This window comes from Mya arenaria, chromosome 3 (genome assembly GCF_026914265.1).
Source record: "Mya arenaria isolate MELC-2E11 chromosome 3, ASM2691426v1".
In the NCBI taxonomy this organism is placed as follows: domain Eukaryota; kingdom Metazoa; phylum Mollusca; class Bivalvia; order Myida; family Myidae; genus Mya; species Mya arenaria.
Window position 1 is genome coordinate 1,560,100 of NC_069124.1, and position 13,742 is coordinate 1,573,841.

Genomic DNA, 13,742 nt, shown 5'->3' on the forward strand with positions numbered 1-13,742 from the left:
ACAATGGAATGCTGCATATAAGGACATAGAGTATAGGTTGTCGTGTCTGGGCTGTAACTTTCCCTTGTATGGACAGATTTTAAAATAACTTGCCACATGTGTTCGGCATACAAAGACGTTGTGTCGGGTGCAAGACCCGTGTCCCTACCTCTATGGTCAAAGTCACACTTAGGTGTTTATTCACAATGGAATGCTGCATATAAGGACATAGAGTATAGGTTGTCGTGTCCGTGCTGTAACTTTCCCTTGTATGGACAGATTTTAAAAATTACTTGCCACATGTGTTCAGCATACCAAGACGATGTGTCGCGTGCAAGAACCGTGTCCCGTTCTCTAAGGTCAAAGTCACACTTAGGTGTTTATTCACAATGGAATGCTGCATATAAGGACATAGAGTATAGGTTGTCGTGTCCGGGCTGTAACTTTCCCTTGTATGGACAGATTTTAAAATAACTTGCCACATGTGTTCGGCATACAAAGACGACGTGTCGCGTGCAAGAACCGTGTCCCTACCTCTAAGGTCAAGGTCACACTTAGGTGTTTATTCACAATGGAATGCTGCATATAAGGACATAGAGTATAGGTTGTCGTGTCTGGGCTGTAACTTTCCCTTGTATGGACAGATTTTAAAATAACTTGCCACATGTGTTCGGCATACAAAGACGACGTGTCGCGTGCAAGAACCGTGTCCCTACCTCTAAGGTCAAGGTCACACTTAGGTGTTTATTCACAATGGAATGCTGCATATAAGGACATAGAGTATAGGTTGTCGTGTCCGTGCTGTAACTTTCCCTTGTATGGACAGATTTTAAAAATTACTTGCCACATGTGTTCAGCATACCAAGACAATGTGTCGCGTGCAAGAACCGTGTCCCTACCTCTAAGGTCAAAGTCACACCTAGGTGTTTATTCACAATGGAATGCTGCATATAAGGACATAGAGTATAGGTTGTCGTGTCCGGGCTGTAACTTTCCCTTGTATGGACAGAATTTAAAATAACTTGCCACATGTGTTCGGCATACCAAGATGACGTGTCGCGTGCAAGATCCGTGTCCCTATTTCTTAGGTCAAGGTCACACTTAGTGTTTATTCACAATGGAATGCTGCAAATAAAGACATAGAGTATAGGTTGTCGTGTCCGGGCTGTAACTTTCCCTTGTATGGACAGATTATAAAATAACTTGGCACATGTGTTTGAATTACCAAGACGATGTGTCGGGTGCAAGAACCGTGTCCCTATTTCTTAGGTCAAGGTCACACTTAGTGTTTATTCACAATGGAATGCTGCATATAAGGACATAGAGTATAGGTTGTAGTGTCCGGGCTGTAACTTTCCCTTGTATGGACAGATTTTAAAATAACTTGCCACATGTGTTCAACATACCAAGACGACGTGTCGCGTGCAAGATCCGTGTCCCTACCTCTAAGGTCAAGGTCACACTTAGGTGTTTATTCATAATGAAATGCTGCATATAATGACATAGAGTATAGATTGTGGTGTCTGGGCTGTAACTTTCCCTTGTATGGATAGATTATAAAATAACTTGGCACATGTGTTTGAATTACCAAGACGATGTGTCGGGTGCAAGACCCGTGTCCCTACCTCTATGGTCAAGGTCACACTAAGTGTTTATTCACAATGGAGTTCTGCATATAAGGATACAGAGTATTGGTTGTTATATCCGGGCTGTAACTTTTTCTTGTATCGACAGATTTTAAAATTACTTGCCACATGTGTTCGACATACCAAGACGACCTGTCACGTGCAAGACCCATGTCCCTACCTCTAAGGTGAAAGATACACTTTGTGTTTATTCACAATGGAATGCTGAATATAAGGACATAAGAATGTAGGTTGTCAAGTATGGGTGGTATTTTTAATGTTAAGAGGCAATTTAAAATAACTTGCCATATGTATTTGTTTGATCTTTAACTTTTCATGTACTGACCTTGTTCATAGGTCAATGTCACATTCTGTGACAGCTCTTGTTATCTTATTAAATTTACCAGTTGAGTTTAATACCAATCCTTACCATGCAAAGTTATACACAATTTCAATCTCTTTGTTGTGAAGTATAGATCCATCTCTTTGTCAGATAAGTTGAAGTGGTTGTCTTTGTGCCAAACCTTAAAAGTTGATTATAGCTTGATACCCATTGACGATACAGGTATTAACATGAAACTTTCTCACATCAGGGGAATATGAAGCAGTTGGAAGAAAAGATCAGTGGTCTGGAGTCAGAGAAGAGTGAACTCAACGTGGCGCTAGAAGATGCACGAACTCACTCTGCCGCTAGCAAGTAAGGCTTTCACATGGGGCATTGGAGTAACATTAAACTAAGATTTAAGTTACTCATACTTGAGGTTGCTATTCCGCACAAAGAGGCATGGAATTACATTCAAGTATACTGTGAAATCATTAATGTTCGTGGGGCATTAATGTTCGTGGTTTTCGTGGGTTGGGTGATCCACGAATTCAAGATCCCACAAAATATAAACCCTTTATTCACTTTTTCAATTGCCTTGTTACGTACATAGTATATTCTTTACAGAGGTCGCAGTATACAGTGTTAAAATCTGTCTCACTGTATAACTTACGATCATTATTCTGTTAATATATTATAACTGCTTTTAACAAATAACGAACCAAATCAATTAAATGTGTTTTATGCAGCAAATGACAGTTATAAGCAGTGTTTAAACGTGTGCTGTTAATGAAAATCTGCAAGTTTACAAGATGTGCGTGATGAGTGTCCATACTCAATTTTTTTATTTAATAAAATAATTAATCGATTACTAGTATATTGAAGGTTACTAAGCACCGAACGTGACAATATACGCACCTTTTCGGCGTTTTCACAGTTTGCAAAATTCTTAATTGGTATTCAATGGCTTCCCCTATCTGTATTTATGATCAGGGTACATCTTCTTTTATTACATTTATTCCCAATTAAGTCGATAAGTGACATGGGTATATGCACTAATTGGCATGTCGTACCACATTAGCGAGTGTCATAAACCAAGTGACGTAGAAGACGGAAATCACGGGCCAGCGCGTGGATATTATGCAAACGATCTAGGACGATCGCATCTTCAATTTTTTTTCAAAAATGAAAATCCACGAATTCAAGTACCCACGAAATTGTCTTTTTTCGGCAAACCACGAAATTTCATGCCCACGAACATTAATGATTTCACAGTAAAACAAACAAGGTTATTAAGAAAAAAGAGTGTTTGAATAAATACATGTGTTTATAACCTAAATTCTTATATCATACTGTATCTCTGGTTGCCTATAAAACTATGTTTGTTTTTGTTCCCGGCAGCTTGCAGCAACTTTTTCACTGTGGCCAAGTAGAAGGCTATTAAGTAAATGAACATTAAAACAAAATAGATATTGTTTGGAACAGTCCTTATGGTAAACCATCTCCAAAACATTTCAAGTCATTTAACATGTTCTTTTAGAATGAATTTGTTACACAAATGTCTTGTTGGCAGGGTGAGTGAGCAGAGACGTCAGCGGATGATGGAGTTGGAGACTCGGATGTCTGACCTCCGTAAACAGCTCGCGGAGCAGAAGAAACTCCTCAAACTCAAGGAACAGAAAGAGAAAGAGGCCACTAAGATGAACACAGAGATACTTGTGAGTGGTTTGAGCTTTATTTTGAATGTATTGGGTAATAACAAAACTCACTTCTCTTTGCGGATGTAAAGTAAGACAAAAAGTAAAAGGATCACCAACAAAAGTACAAGGTCAAATAAAGGTCACAAAGGTTTGACCTTTATGATTTGTTGTTGCAGGCCTTGAAGCAGGCACGAGTGAAACTCATGAAACAGATGAAGGAGGACTCGGACAGTTGGAGGAAGTTTCGCCAACAGAAGGACAAGGAGGTACTTCAGTTACAGCAGAAGGATAGGAAGAGGCAGTTTGAGATTCAGAACCTGCAACGGGAAAACCAGCGCACACAGACCATACTGCACAGGAAGTCTGAAGAGGTAAGTTGGAGGAGTCAGTGAGGAGGAGTCGGTGATGTGGGAGGAGTCAGTGATGTGGGAGGAGTCGGTGATTGGTGATGTGGCAGGAGTCAGTGATGTGGGAGGGGAGAATCAGTGATATTGAGCTTCTAATGGAGTTGGTGTTCAGATCCAGTCAAATGAAACATAAAATTATCTTCAATGAGCACAACTGCAGTGGTATTTGTTTTCTTTTGTAATGAAAAATTAGAATCTGTTATAAACATTCACATTGCACTTTGAACTCAAGTTCTCCATGACAATATACATGAATAGCAAATTTTAGCACTATGGTTTAAACATTTTGAGGTACGCACCTTGGTTCATTCAAGGGCCGTGTTCTTATCTTGTGCTTAAAGTTGGTTCATGTCTATGTAGGCTCTCAGATTGAAAATGACCAAAAACAAAAAGCCATGCACCACATTTGACACAATATATGAGAATGTTCACAACGCATTGCAGGCTGCAGCAGCCAACAGGCGGCTTAAGGAAGCAATGGCCAAACAGAAGAAAGTGCTAGAAGAGCGAAATCAGAAGTTTGAAAAATGTGATAACACTACCATTGGTAACAGGGTCCGGGTAAGTGCCACTGGTAGGAGATGTAAATATTAAAAAATAAACATTTTGTGGTTCTCCTTGAACATTGATTCATGAGGGCCGGCCAAAATTTGTCTGGTGCCGTATAGTAATCAACCTGTCAGTCTTATCACAATTGTTGTGGGATTTATTTTGTTAATAACTTATCAGTCATTTAAAATATCAAAGTCATACTTTCTTTACCTTCTTACGGTAACATGATGCTAAAATGTGGTCAGATTTATGGCCGTCCATATACTTAGAATTATGACTATTTTTTATGGTTTTGTTTATAACTAGGAAACTGTTATTTATGGTAGTTAAATTTTCTTTACTTGCTCACAGTTATAATAGACTTTTTTAATGCATGCTTAAATATTGTCATAGTTATGGGCTTTTGTATACTTTGAAGTTATGACATTTAGTACATGTGTATTGCATGACGATTAATAGGTAGATTCTTGTTTTAATACTTTATAAAATGCCTTCAAAATGCAAGCCCTTTCAAATATGCTATCGTTCTGGGCCCTCATCACTCCTGTGATTGCTCTAGTTTTGACTTACCTTTGACTACAGAAATGGTTGAGTCATGAGATGGATGTCAAGGTTGGGATTATGGAGGCGAAATACCATCGCGAGTCCCAATTCCAGGATAGAAAACTGCTTGTGGAACAGCTACTACAACTTAAGGAATCTTTGGGAGATGGGCCTCCATCTAAGGTGGGGTATTTTTACTGGTTTATAAGTACAGAAAATGGTTTACACACACTATATAAAGCCAGTATCTTATATGGCTACAGTTAAGCTTAAGCTGATCAGTGATCCTTTAGTTTGTGTGATACTATTAAAGAAAGTAATGATTAATGTTTAATAAAAAAACACACCAATGTACCTGTACTGTAGTTATTGTTCGTGTTAACAGAATGCTTGTAATATACCCTGAGTATGTGTACTATAAGGTGTAGCTACGCATACACGTAACAGTTCTTGTACTAATAGACTCACTGATTCTCACAAATATCACTTCCATCATGCCATCTTTCTTGTTATTCTAAACTTGTACAATAACTGAATGAAAAGGTGCACAAAGTATAGCCGACAGATACAAGTACCCTTACAAGTACCAATAGTGTTCTGAAACCTCTCGAAGGAAAGAAGTGAAATTACCATTAACTAAAATACCCTTCAGAAACTTGGCTTGTTGGATGATAGCGGTGTGAAGCAGGAGGTGAGCTTGGAGGAGGAGGCCGTCAGGATCAAGATACAGCACCTCGAACAGCAGATTGAAATCAGGTACGATAAGGGATAAGTGCTCTCAGTTGTTCATTAAACCTCCGCTTCTCATAGTACAGTCAGGAGCCCAATGGGGGCTATGTAGGAATCACACTTTTCTTCACGTTCGTCTGTACTGCTTCTGTGTCCCATCCATAACGTTGTCATTGAAAGCTATAAGACAGTAGGGACCATCATAAGATGACATGCCATGCCCAAGACCCTGGACCCTAGCTTCAAGGTGAAGGTGTGCCTCAGAACTTTGTCAGTTGTGCTAGATAAGCAGGGATGTGATTTGTCCGCGGATTCGCGCAATTCCGCGGATCTTATGGCCCCAGAGACCCCCCCCCCCCCCCCCCCCAAAAAAAAAAAATCAAAATAAATAAATAAAAAAAAATCTTTTTTTTTACCTGAAAAAAATTATTTGGTTGCTTTCAGTTGTTAATATTCCAAATATTCCAGTTTGCTTCAAATTTAAAGTCAGGAGAGCCCTCAAAAGAGCTTCTAAAAGCCATTTTTATGCCCCCGAAAGTGGGCATATTAAAATCACACCGTCCGTCCTTCCGTCCGTCCGTGTGTGAGGCTCAATAACTCGTGTCCGGGCTATAACTTTCCCTTGTATGGTCAGATTTTTAAATAACTTGCCACATGTGTTCCACATACCAAGACGACGTGTCGCGTGCAAGACCCATGTTCCTACCTCAAAGGTCAAGGTCACACTTAGTGTTTATTCACAATGGAGTGCTGCATATAAGGACATAGAGCAAAGGTTGTCGTGTCCGGGCTGTAACTTTCCCTTGTATGGACAGATTTTAAAATAACTTGCCACATGTGTTCCACATACCAAGACGACATGTCGCGTGCAAGACCCGTGTCCCTACCTCTAAGGTCAAGGTCACACTTAGTGTTTATTCACAATGGAGTGCTGCATATAAGGACATAGAGTATAGGTTGTCGTGTCCGGGCTGTAACTTTCCCTTGTATGGACAGATTTTAAAATAACTTGCCACATGTGTTCCACATACCAAGACAACGTGTTGCATGCAAGACCCGTGTCCCTACCTCTAAGGTCAAGGGCACAGTGTTTATTCACAATGGAGTGCTGCATATAAGGACATAGAGTATAGGTTGTCATGTCCGGTCTGCAACATTCCCTTGTATGGACAGACTTTAAAATAACTTGCCACATGTGTTCCACATACCAAGACGACGTGCCGCGTGCAAGACCCGTGTCCCTACCTCTAAGGTCAAGGTCACACTAAGGTGTCTGTTCACAATGCTGCTAAAAGGACATAGAGTATAGGTTGTCTTGTCCGGGCTGTAACTTTTTCTTGTATGGACAGATTTTAAAATAACTTGCCACATGTGTTCGACATACCAAGACGATGTGTCACATGCAGGACCCATGTCCCTACCTCTAAGGTCAAGGTCACACTTAGTGTTTATTCACAATGGAATGCTGAATATAAGGTCATAAGAGGTTGTCAAATATGGGTGGTATTTTTTTATGTTCAGAGGCAATTTAAAATAACTTGCCATATGTATTTGACATGTAAAGGCAAGATCAACTTTTCATGTACTGACCTTGTTCATAGGTCAATGTCACATTCGGGGGCATTCGTCACATACTGTGACAACTTTTTTTTTCTACAGCAGTGCTCTTTTGACCCAAAGAGCACCCCATAAACACATGGCTGAAAATGTTTCAGCCCTCCAGCTGCCAGGTCAATCACATCCCTGATAAGCCTTACTGATGCTAGTGGTTTGTGTTTGGCCTATAGCTTTGTCACTCGGGTGGGATTTGGAAATATTTTGTCATTGGTGAACTCCATAAGATGACAAAATATTGCGTGCCACACCTGGACCCATTGTCAGATTTGCTATTTATGTTCTACTGATAATAGTCGTTAGTGGTAGGTCCATGACTGCCATGCATGGTTGAATACCAAAATAATTTGGCATAAGTGGCCACCAAATGAGAACTACATCCAGGTTCTTAAGTGAAAGGACAAGTCACTTGTTTTACATGAATTAAAACACTATTCCTCTATCTTGGATATTGACTCCTTGTGTGAAAGAAAATACAAAACTTACTGGTAATTTTAATGTGGAAGACTTCTGTTTAGTACGTACCAGTATATGAAAAGCTACAGAAACAAGCACAGGGTAAACGCCAAAGACATAAAACATAGACTTAATTGTTTATATTTTCCCCAACTAATAAAGCCTTCATGAGGTTTATGTGTAATCAAGTACCCTTGAATTGCTGTCTTTCAGAAATGTGCAGATTTCTGATCTACAGCAGAAGATCTTCGATGCAGAGCAAGGTGTGTTAATGTTATTAATGTTAACATATTGATTAATGTTAATATGTAATTGGAAGCTATCATATGTTGTTCTTGAAAATCATAAGTGATATTGTAGCAGAACCAGCATAATGATTGCAGCTTTAAGAACTTCATGGGTATTGACTAGTCGCCAGTTGTCCATCATAAAAAAAACCTGCAAAACAAGCCTGACAATTTGCAAAATTACTTTGGAGACTGATCAATCCAGTGAAGTCCTTAGTGGAGTATTAATTTACAAACATATCACCCTATATATGATCTTAAAAGCAATGTTATGTTTAGCTAAAGGTATGAACTGTTTATGTTTAGAGGGTAAGGGAAAGTCGACAAAGGCCAACCTGCACACCATGATGGAGGCCAAGATTGCCATTAAGTGGCTCATGGACCAGGTTAGATACTACCATTTCTAATACAATGGCATGCAGCATGTTACTCATGTTACTTGGACTAAGGAGAGATGATATTTGATTACCAGATTCATTTATCACTTTTTTAAATTTTGTAGTAAATGCTGTGATGGTTGGTTAAAACACATACACTTGTGAATGAATTTATTATAAGAAGTCAGTTCAGTTCCAGCATGACGACAAATCAGTATACAGATGAAATGTCATATGTGATGACCTTGAAATTCAACCAGCACTTGCAGAGTAATATACCTCATGGTTACCATTCAACATTGTTTTATCCAGGCCTTGTCATTCAAAATGGGCGATAATCTTCTCCATATTGGCAAATTAATATTTCTAAAGTAATGCTGTTTTTAAATTTAGCATCATTCAAAGTGGACAATGGTTTTATCCTTGTTAATGTGTAGTGGGAATCTATTCAAACTGGTTAACCATGTCCTATCCAGGCAGTGTCGTTCAAAGCAGATAATGCTCGTGTGCGTGTTGACCTTGAGGAAGCGCGTGAGTGCCAGCAGGAGGACAGCGCAGACAACAGAAAGTACATGGAGGAACTTGAAGAGAAGATTGAATTGATGAAGAGACGGCATGCCAACGACTTGCTTAAACTGAGGACCAAACAGGACAAACAGGTGGGATTGATAATGAATAATGAAATATAGATGTGATCAGTATGAGGCAACACGCAAGGCATATTTTCCATTGTCCATGATTTTTCATAATTATTGGAAATGTTGACCTCTGTCTAGTTTAGATTATACAAACTACCTGTATATGTCAGTTGTGCCTCACGACATACTGAGGACAACAGGCCCAGATTTCCTGAAAGTCCAAAATCAAAGGATTAAGCTAAGTTTACTATTTTCGTTTTGGTATAATTTGTGTAATGTTAACAAGAATTAAATTATCTCAAAAATATAGTTCTATTTGGTAAAATCAAGATTTAAGCAAAACGTGGCCTGATGCAGGTAGACAAACACTGGCAGTGCTATTGTAAACTTGAATCACAACAACTATTAATGATTTAATTCAGATCGAGGTCTTGCTGGCCAAGAGTAAGCAGGCTGAAGATGCCAGGAAAGAAGTAGACAAGAAGCTTACAAAACAGGTGTGTGTGTGTGTTTGTGTGTCAGAGTGATGTGAGAAATTCTTACAGGCATTTTGTCAACTTGTAACTTGTAACTTTTGCTGTGACAGCTTCATGACTTACATTGTAGTTTGTTTTAAGATTTTATTTATTAACATCATACTGGACCTTAAAATTGCCATGCTTGGAAATCGGTTTTCATTGAAGATTTCTCATATTTTCTTTTGTTAAATCTTTAATACTCTGACTTATGTGAACAGAATTTTATATTTTTTAAAAACCAAACTGGATATAGTTTTACCTGCTGCATACCGGTGGGCAGGCGGCATCCAGTATGTTGCCCACTCAATAACTTTGGAAGCCTTTGTAGAATCATTACCAAATTTGGTCAGAACATCTTTGGATGAAAGTTGGTGTGTACTTAGCTTATGTGAAGAGCTTCATTGGGATTGCTTTTTGAGGGGGGTGGGGGGTCAAGGTCACTTATACTAAAAAATGCTTTCCCCCAAATAACTTAATCTAGAACCGGTGGATGGTTATAAAAGTTGGTGTGTAGGTAGTTTATTTGAAGAGCTAGTGTGGGAGTGATTTTGGGTGAAGTGGGGACAAGGTTACTATGACTTAAAATAGAAAAATGGTTTCCACCCAATAACTAAAGTTTGAATTGATGGATAGCGATGAAAGTTGGTGTGTAGGTAGCTTATGTAAAAAGTAAGCTTGGGTTGTATTGATGGAAACTTAACAAATGAGATACTTAACTAAAGTAATTTTTAGTAACGTAACTTTTTGATAAAAGCAATGATAAAGGCTGCTTCTTTTTCGTCACTCATTCCAAAAATTAATTGGCTATTATTTCTGATTGCCCAAATTAAAAACCTGGTTTCGTGGCATTGCAGGGCTTCGAGATTATATCATTATAATTTCTTTATGTGAAGATTTTGGTTTTAACCTTCGATTTATTTCAGACTGCGGAGATAGACCAACTTAGGGAACAGCTCAAGAATGTTCCTGCCGGCTCCTGTCCTGACTGTATACACTTAGAAAAGGTATTCTACCTTAGGTTGTTTTTTTTTCCCATATTGTGGTACTGTCAGTTTGTCTGTTAAAATTGTATTTCAATGTAACTTGTAACAAGTTGTAATTTTATTACTTTTAAGTATAGAGCTACGTTGTAAACTGTGTCAAGTATTGCATATGTGCTCTCATCTCAAATATCTCAGCTGTTACTTTTTCACTTTCAATCAGATTTTAGAACATAAAGGGAAGGTGTGTCAAACATAAAAGGTCACCTTAGTTGTCAATGAAGCTTGAAAGGGATCTGTTAGAAAAAACAAACATGTCTAAGCTTGAAACTTTGTTACTTTCAATCAGATTTTGATCCAACTGTGTTTAATTGTAGAGCAGCATTGGAAGGTGTGTCACAAATAGCATTTGTTTTTCTTACCTCAAAAGGTCAAGGTCACACTTAAGTGAGTAATGAATCTCTGTAGTGATTTCATAAGATAATTTTGTGTCCCAGCTGTTACTTTGACCCTTTCAAACGGATGTCGATATCAAACATTACAGAATTATAATTCAGCATGGGAAAGTGTGTGGCACAGGCACTTGTGCTCTCACTGCAAAGGTCAAGTTCACACATAGTGGTCAGTGGAGCCTGATTTTGATTTTATCGGAATATTTATTGTCTCGGCTCATATGATCAAACTCTTCAGAATGTGTGTCAAGACATATTGTAATAAGAGAAAGTCCTTCAACCTGAAATGCCATATGCCCTTCGTCACTTATATAAATATAATGAAATCTTTTTAAGAGAAAATGTTGTGATATCCTTGTTGTTCATGGCACTGCTGTAGTGCAAAAACTATTCAAATGAAACTTGTTGCCAAAGATGAAACTTGTTGCCAAAGATGATGTTTAAAAGTAAAGTCAGACCCTTCACTCTGAATTTGATAATTGTCAAGTTATCCTTCTTGTTGCAATGGAAAATCAATACAGGAACAGACGAGTGTTGACTTTCTCTTCGTGGTGCTCTTGTAAGCAGTTCATGGATTACCTTGTTTTCTCACATATTGTATATGCAGGAATCCTTCAATAATGATCACTATAAAACATGCTTTTATATTTACAGCAAATGACAAAGGTTATGTATACCGATAAAAAAATTGCCTTAATGCCAGTATTGAACTTGGATGCTGATGAAAATGGTGACGGCCATAACGCTATTGCAAATGAGAGCTCTTCACCTTTTAAGTTCCCTAGAGAAAAGGTATGCTTAATTAGGGATTACAACAATTTTATCCATAAATATGTATTTGATTTAGGAAGAAAAAGGTTGAGGTATGGTTATTGCATTTGTGATATTCAAAAAGTTTGACTTTATTCACTGACTCGGCACCTCAGGGTATTATATAGGTTATGAACACACTGGAGTGCTGAAGATGAACTAATTCTGTCATTACCAGGTAACAAGAAAATAAGTTTACAGGACTATTATAAAACTTGGTGTTAATGTTGTTTTGGTGACATGAAGCTCTTAAGTCAGGGACAATTGCTAAGATATAAATACTTGATACATATAGACACATTGAAAATAGTTTTGTTTACATATTTGTATATGCAAAGTAAACAACTGGTATGATATAATCACCACATGCATTTTTACTTAAAAAAAAAAACATCTGAAAAATGAGGGTTTTTTTTGCTCTAGACATCAATGACAAACATGTCATTTTTTATCTACAGCCAACTCTGAAGGTTGATAAAGGGCATGTCAAGCATACAATGGGAGAGCGATCCACATTGGTTTCTCCAAAGTTGAAGGTATATAGTTGTGTGATGACACACAAACATTCTACATTCTTAGTCTCAGAGGTTTTACAATTTCTATTACCGCACAATAAACATTTTCAATGTATTTTGATAGTTTCTATCAAATTATTTTAGATTGATTGTTTAGACATGTGTAGTTTTTATTAATCATCATGATAAGCCATATTTCCACTATTTTCAATGGTCAACACGCTGTAAAATGACAAACCATAGATGATACGCAATGGCAAAATGTCAATTAAATAATATTTTTGTGTTTACAAACTCATGTCGCTGACAGGACATGCCTTTAATTTGAGAATATTTGTTTGAAACATATTTCTATTTTTCAATAACTATTTTGACCCATTTGTCTGAAATCTATGCCCTACCTTAAATATGACTTAAGTCTAGCCCCTAGCTGCCCATCAGTCCTATGTTTCTTTTAATATGGCTAATTGGATTATATTTGCAAAATACAGTTGGGTTAATAGTTTTGTTTAAGTTGAGCCCAGGCCCAAATTTAAGGAAAATACCAAAGTCTTTTGGTGCAATTTGTTATTTTTGAGTTAGGACATATTTTGCTCTAATGAATTCCCTTTGGCATATTGAAGATTGGTGTTTACCATATTGACAGAGGTAAAAAGCAGCAAAATTATTTGCTATTATTATTTTATCAGACTTTTATTTGTTATATCTGGCCCCTTGTATTAATTCTATACCTGAGCTGTCAATGAAAATGATTCTGAAGTTGTAAGAAGAGAGTGAGGTGGAAATAGAGAATGAGGAATAATTGGATTTAGGTGATAAGATAAAGGACGGATGATTTTCATTTCACACATGCTTTGAAAGAAGTTTGAATGATACATAAAGATAATTTCTTATTTCAGACTGCTAATATTTTTCCCACCCCAGAGCTGTCAAAGAATGTGATTCCTGAGTCCGAAGAAGAGATTGAGGCTGAATCAGAAGCTGAGGAGGAGATGGATACTTCTGTGGAGGAAATAGATGATAAGAATAAAGACCCGGATTTTAGGGCAACACCTCTAATGAAGGATGCAAAAAATCTACAATTAAAGGGCAAACGCAGGAAGACAGCTCTCTTTGTGCAGAATGATGTAAGAACTGGGGAAATGTGGGAAAATAGATCAATGTATTTTGACAGTTGTACTTGATTGGTCTAGAGCTTGATTATTTATGAAAATATTGAAATATCTACGCCTGAAGAT

The 13,742-nt window shown here is 37.7% G+C and overlaps 1 protein-coding gene across 2 annotated transcripts in view; it reads left to right on the plus strand.

The window, feature by feature from the left end:
* The window catches only part of LOC128226575 (chromosome-associated kinesin KIF4-like), a 28,307-nt gene that overhangs the window by 12,074 nt on the left and 2,491 nt on the right, over window positions 1–13,742 (plus strand). For both annotated transcript variants that reach the window (XM_052936522.1, XM_052936523.1), the window contains exons 14-27: window positions 2,198–2,301; window positions 3,500–3,644; window positions 3,803–3,997; window positions 4,478–4,594; window positions 5,168–5,311; window positions 5,781–5,884; window positions 8,141–8,190; window positions 8,521–8,600; window positions 9,068–9,250; window positions 9,652–9,726; window positions 10,671–10,751; window positions 11,834–11,971; window positions 12,448–12,525; window positions 13,404–13,631. In XM_052936522.1, the coding sequence (XP_052792482.1) occupies window positions 2,198–2,301; window positions 3,500–3,644; window positions 3,803–3,997; window positions 4,478–4,594; window positions 5,168–5,311; window positions 5,781–5,884; window positions 8,141–8,190; window positions 8,521–8,600; window positions 9,068–9,250; window positions 9,652–9,726; window positions 10,671–10,751; window positions 11,834–11,971; window positions 12,448–12,525; window positions 13,404–13,631 (1,722 nt within the window). The remainder of the gene's footprint in view (window positions 1–2,197; window positions 2,302–3,499; window positions 3,645–3,802; window positions 3,998–4,477; window positions 4,595–5,167; window positions 5,312–5,780; window positions 5,885–8,140; window positions 8,191–8,520; window positions 8,601–9,067; window positions 9,251–9,651; window positions 9,727–10,670; window positions 10,752–11,833; window positions 11,972–12,447; window positions 12,526–13,403; window positions 13,632–13,742) is intronic.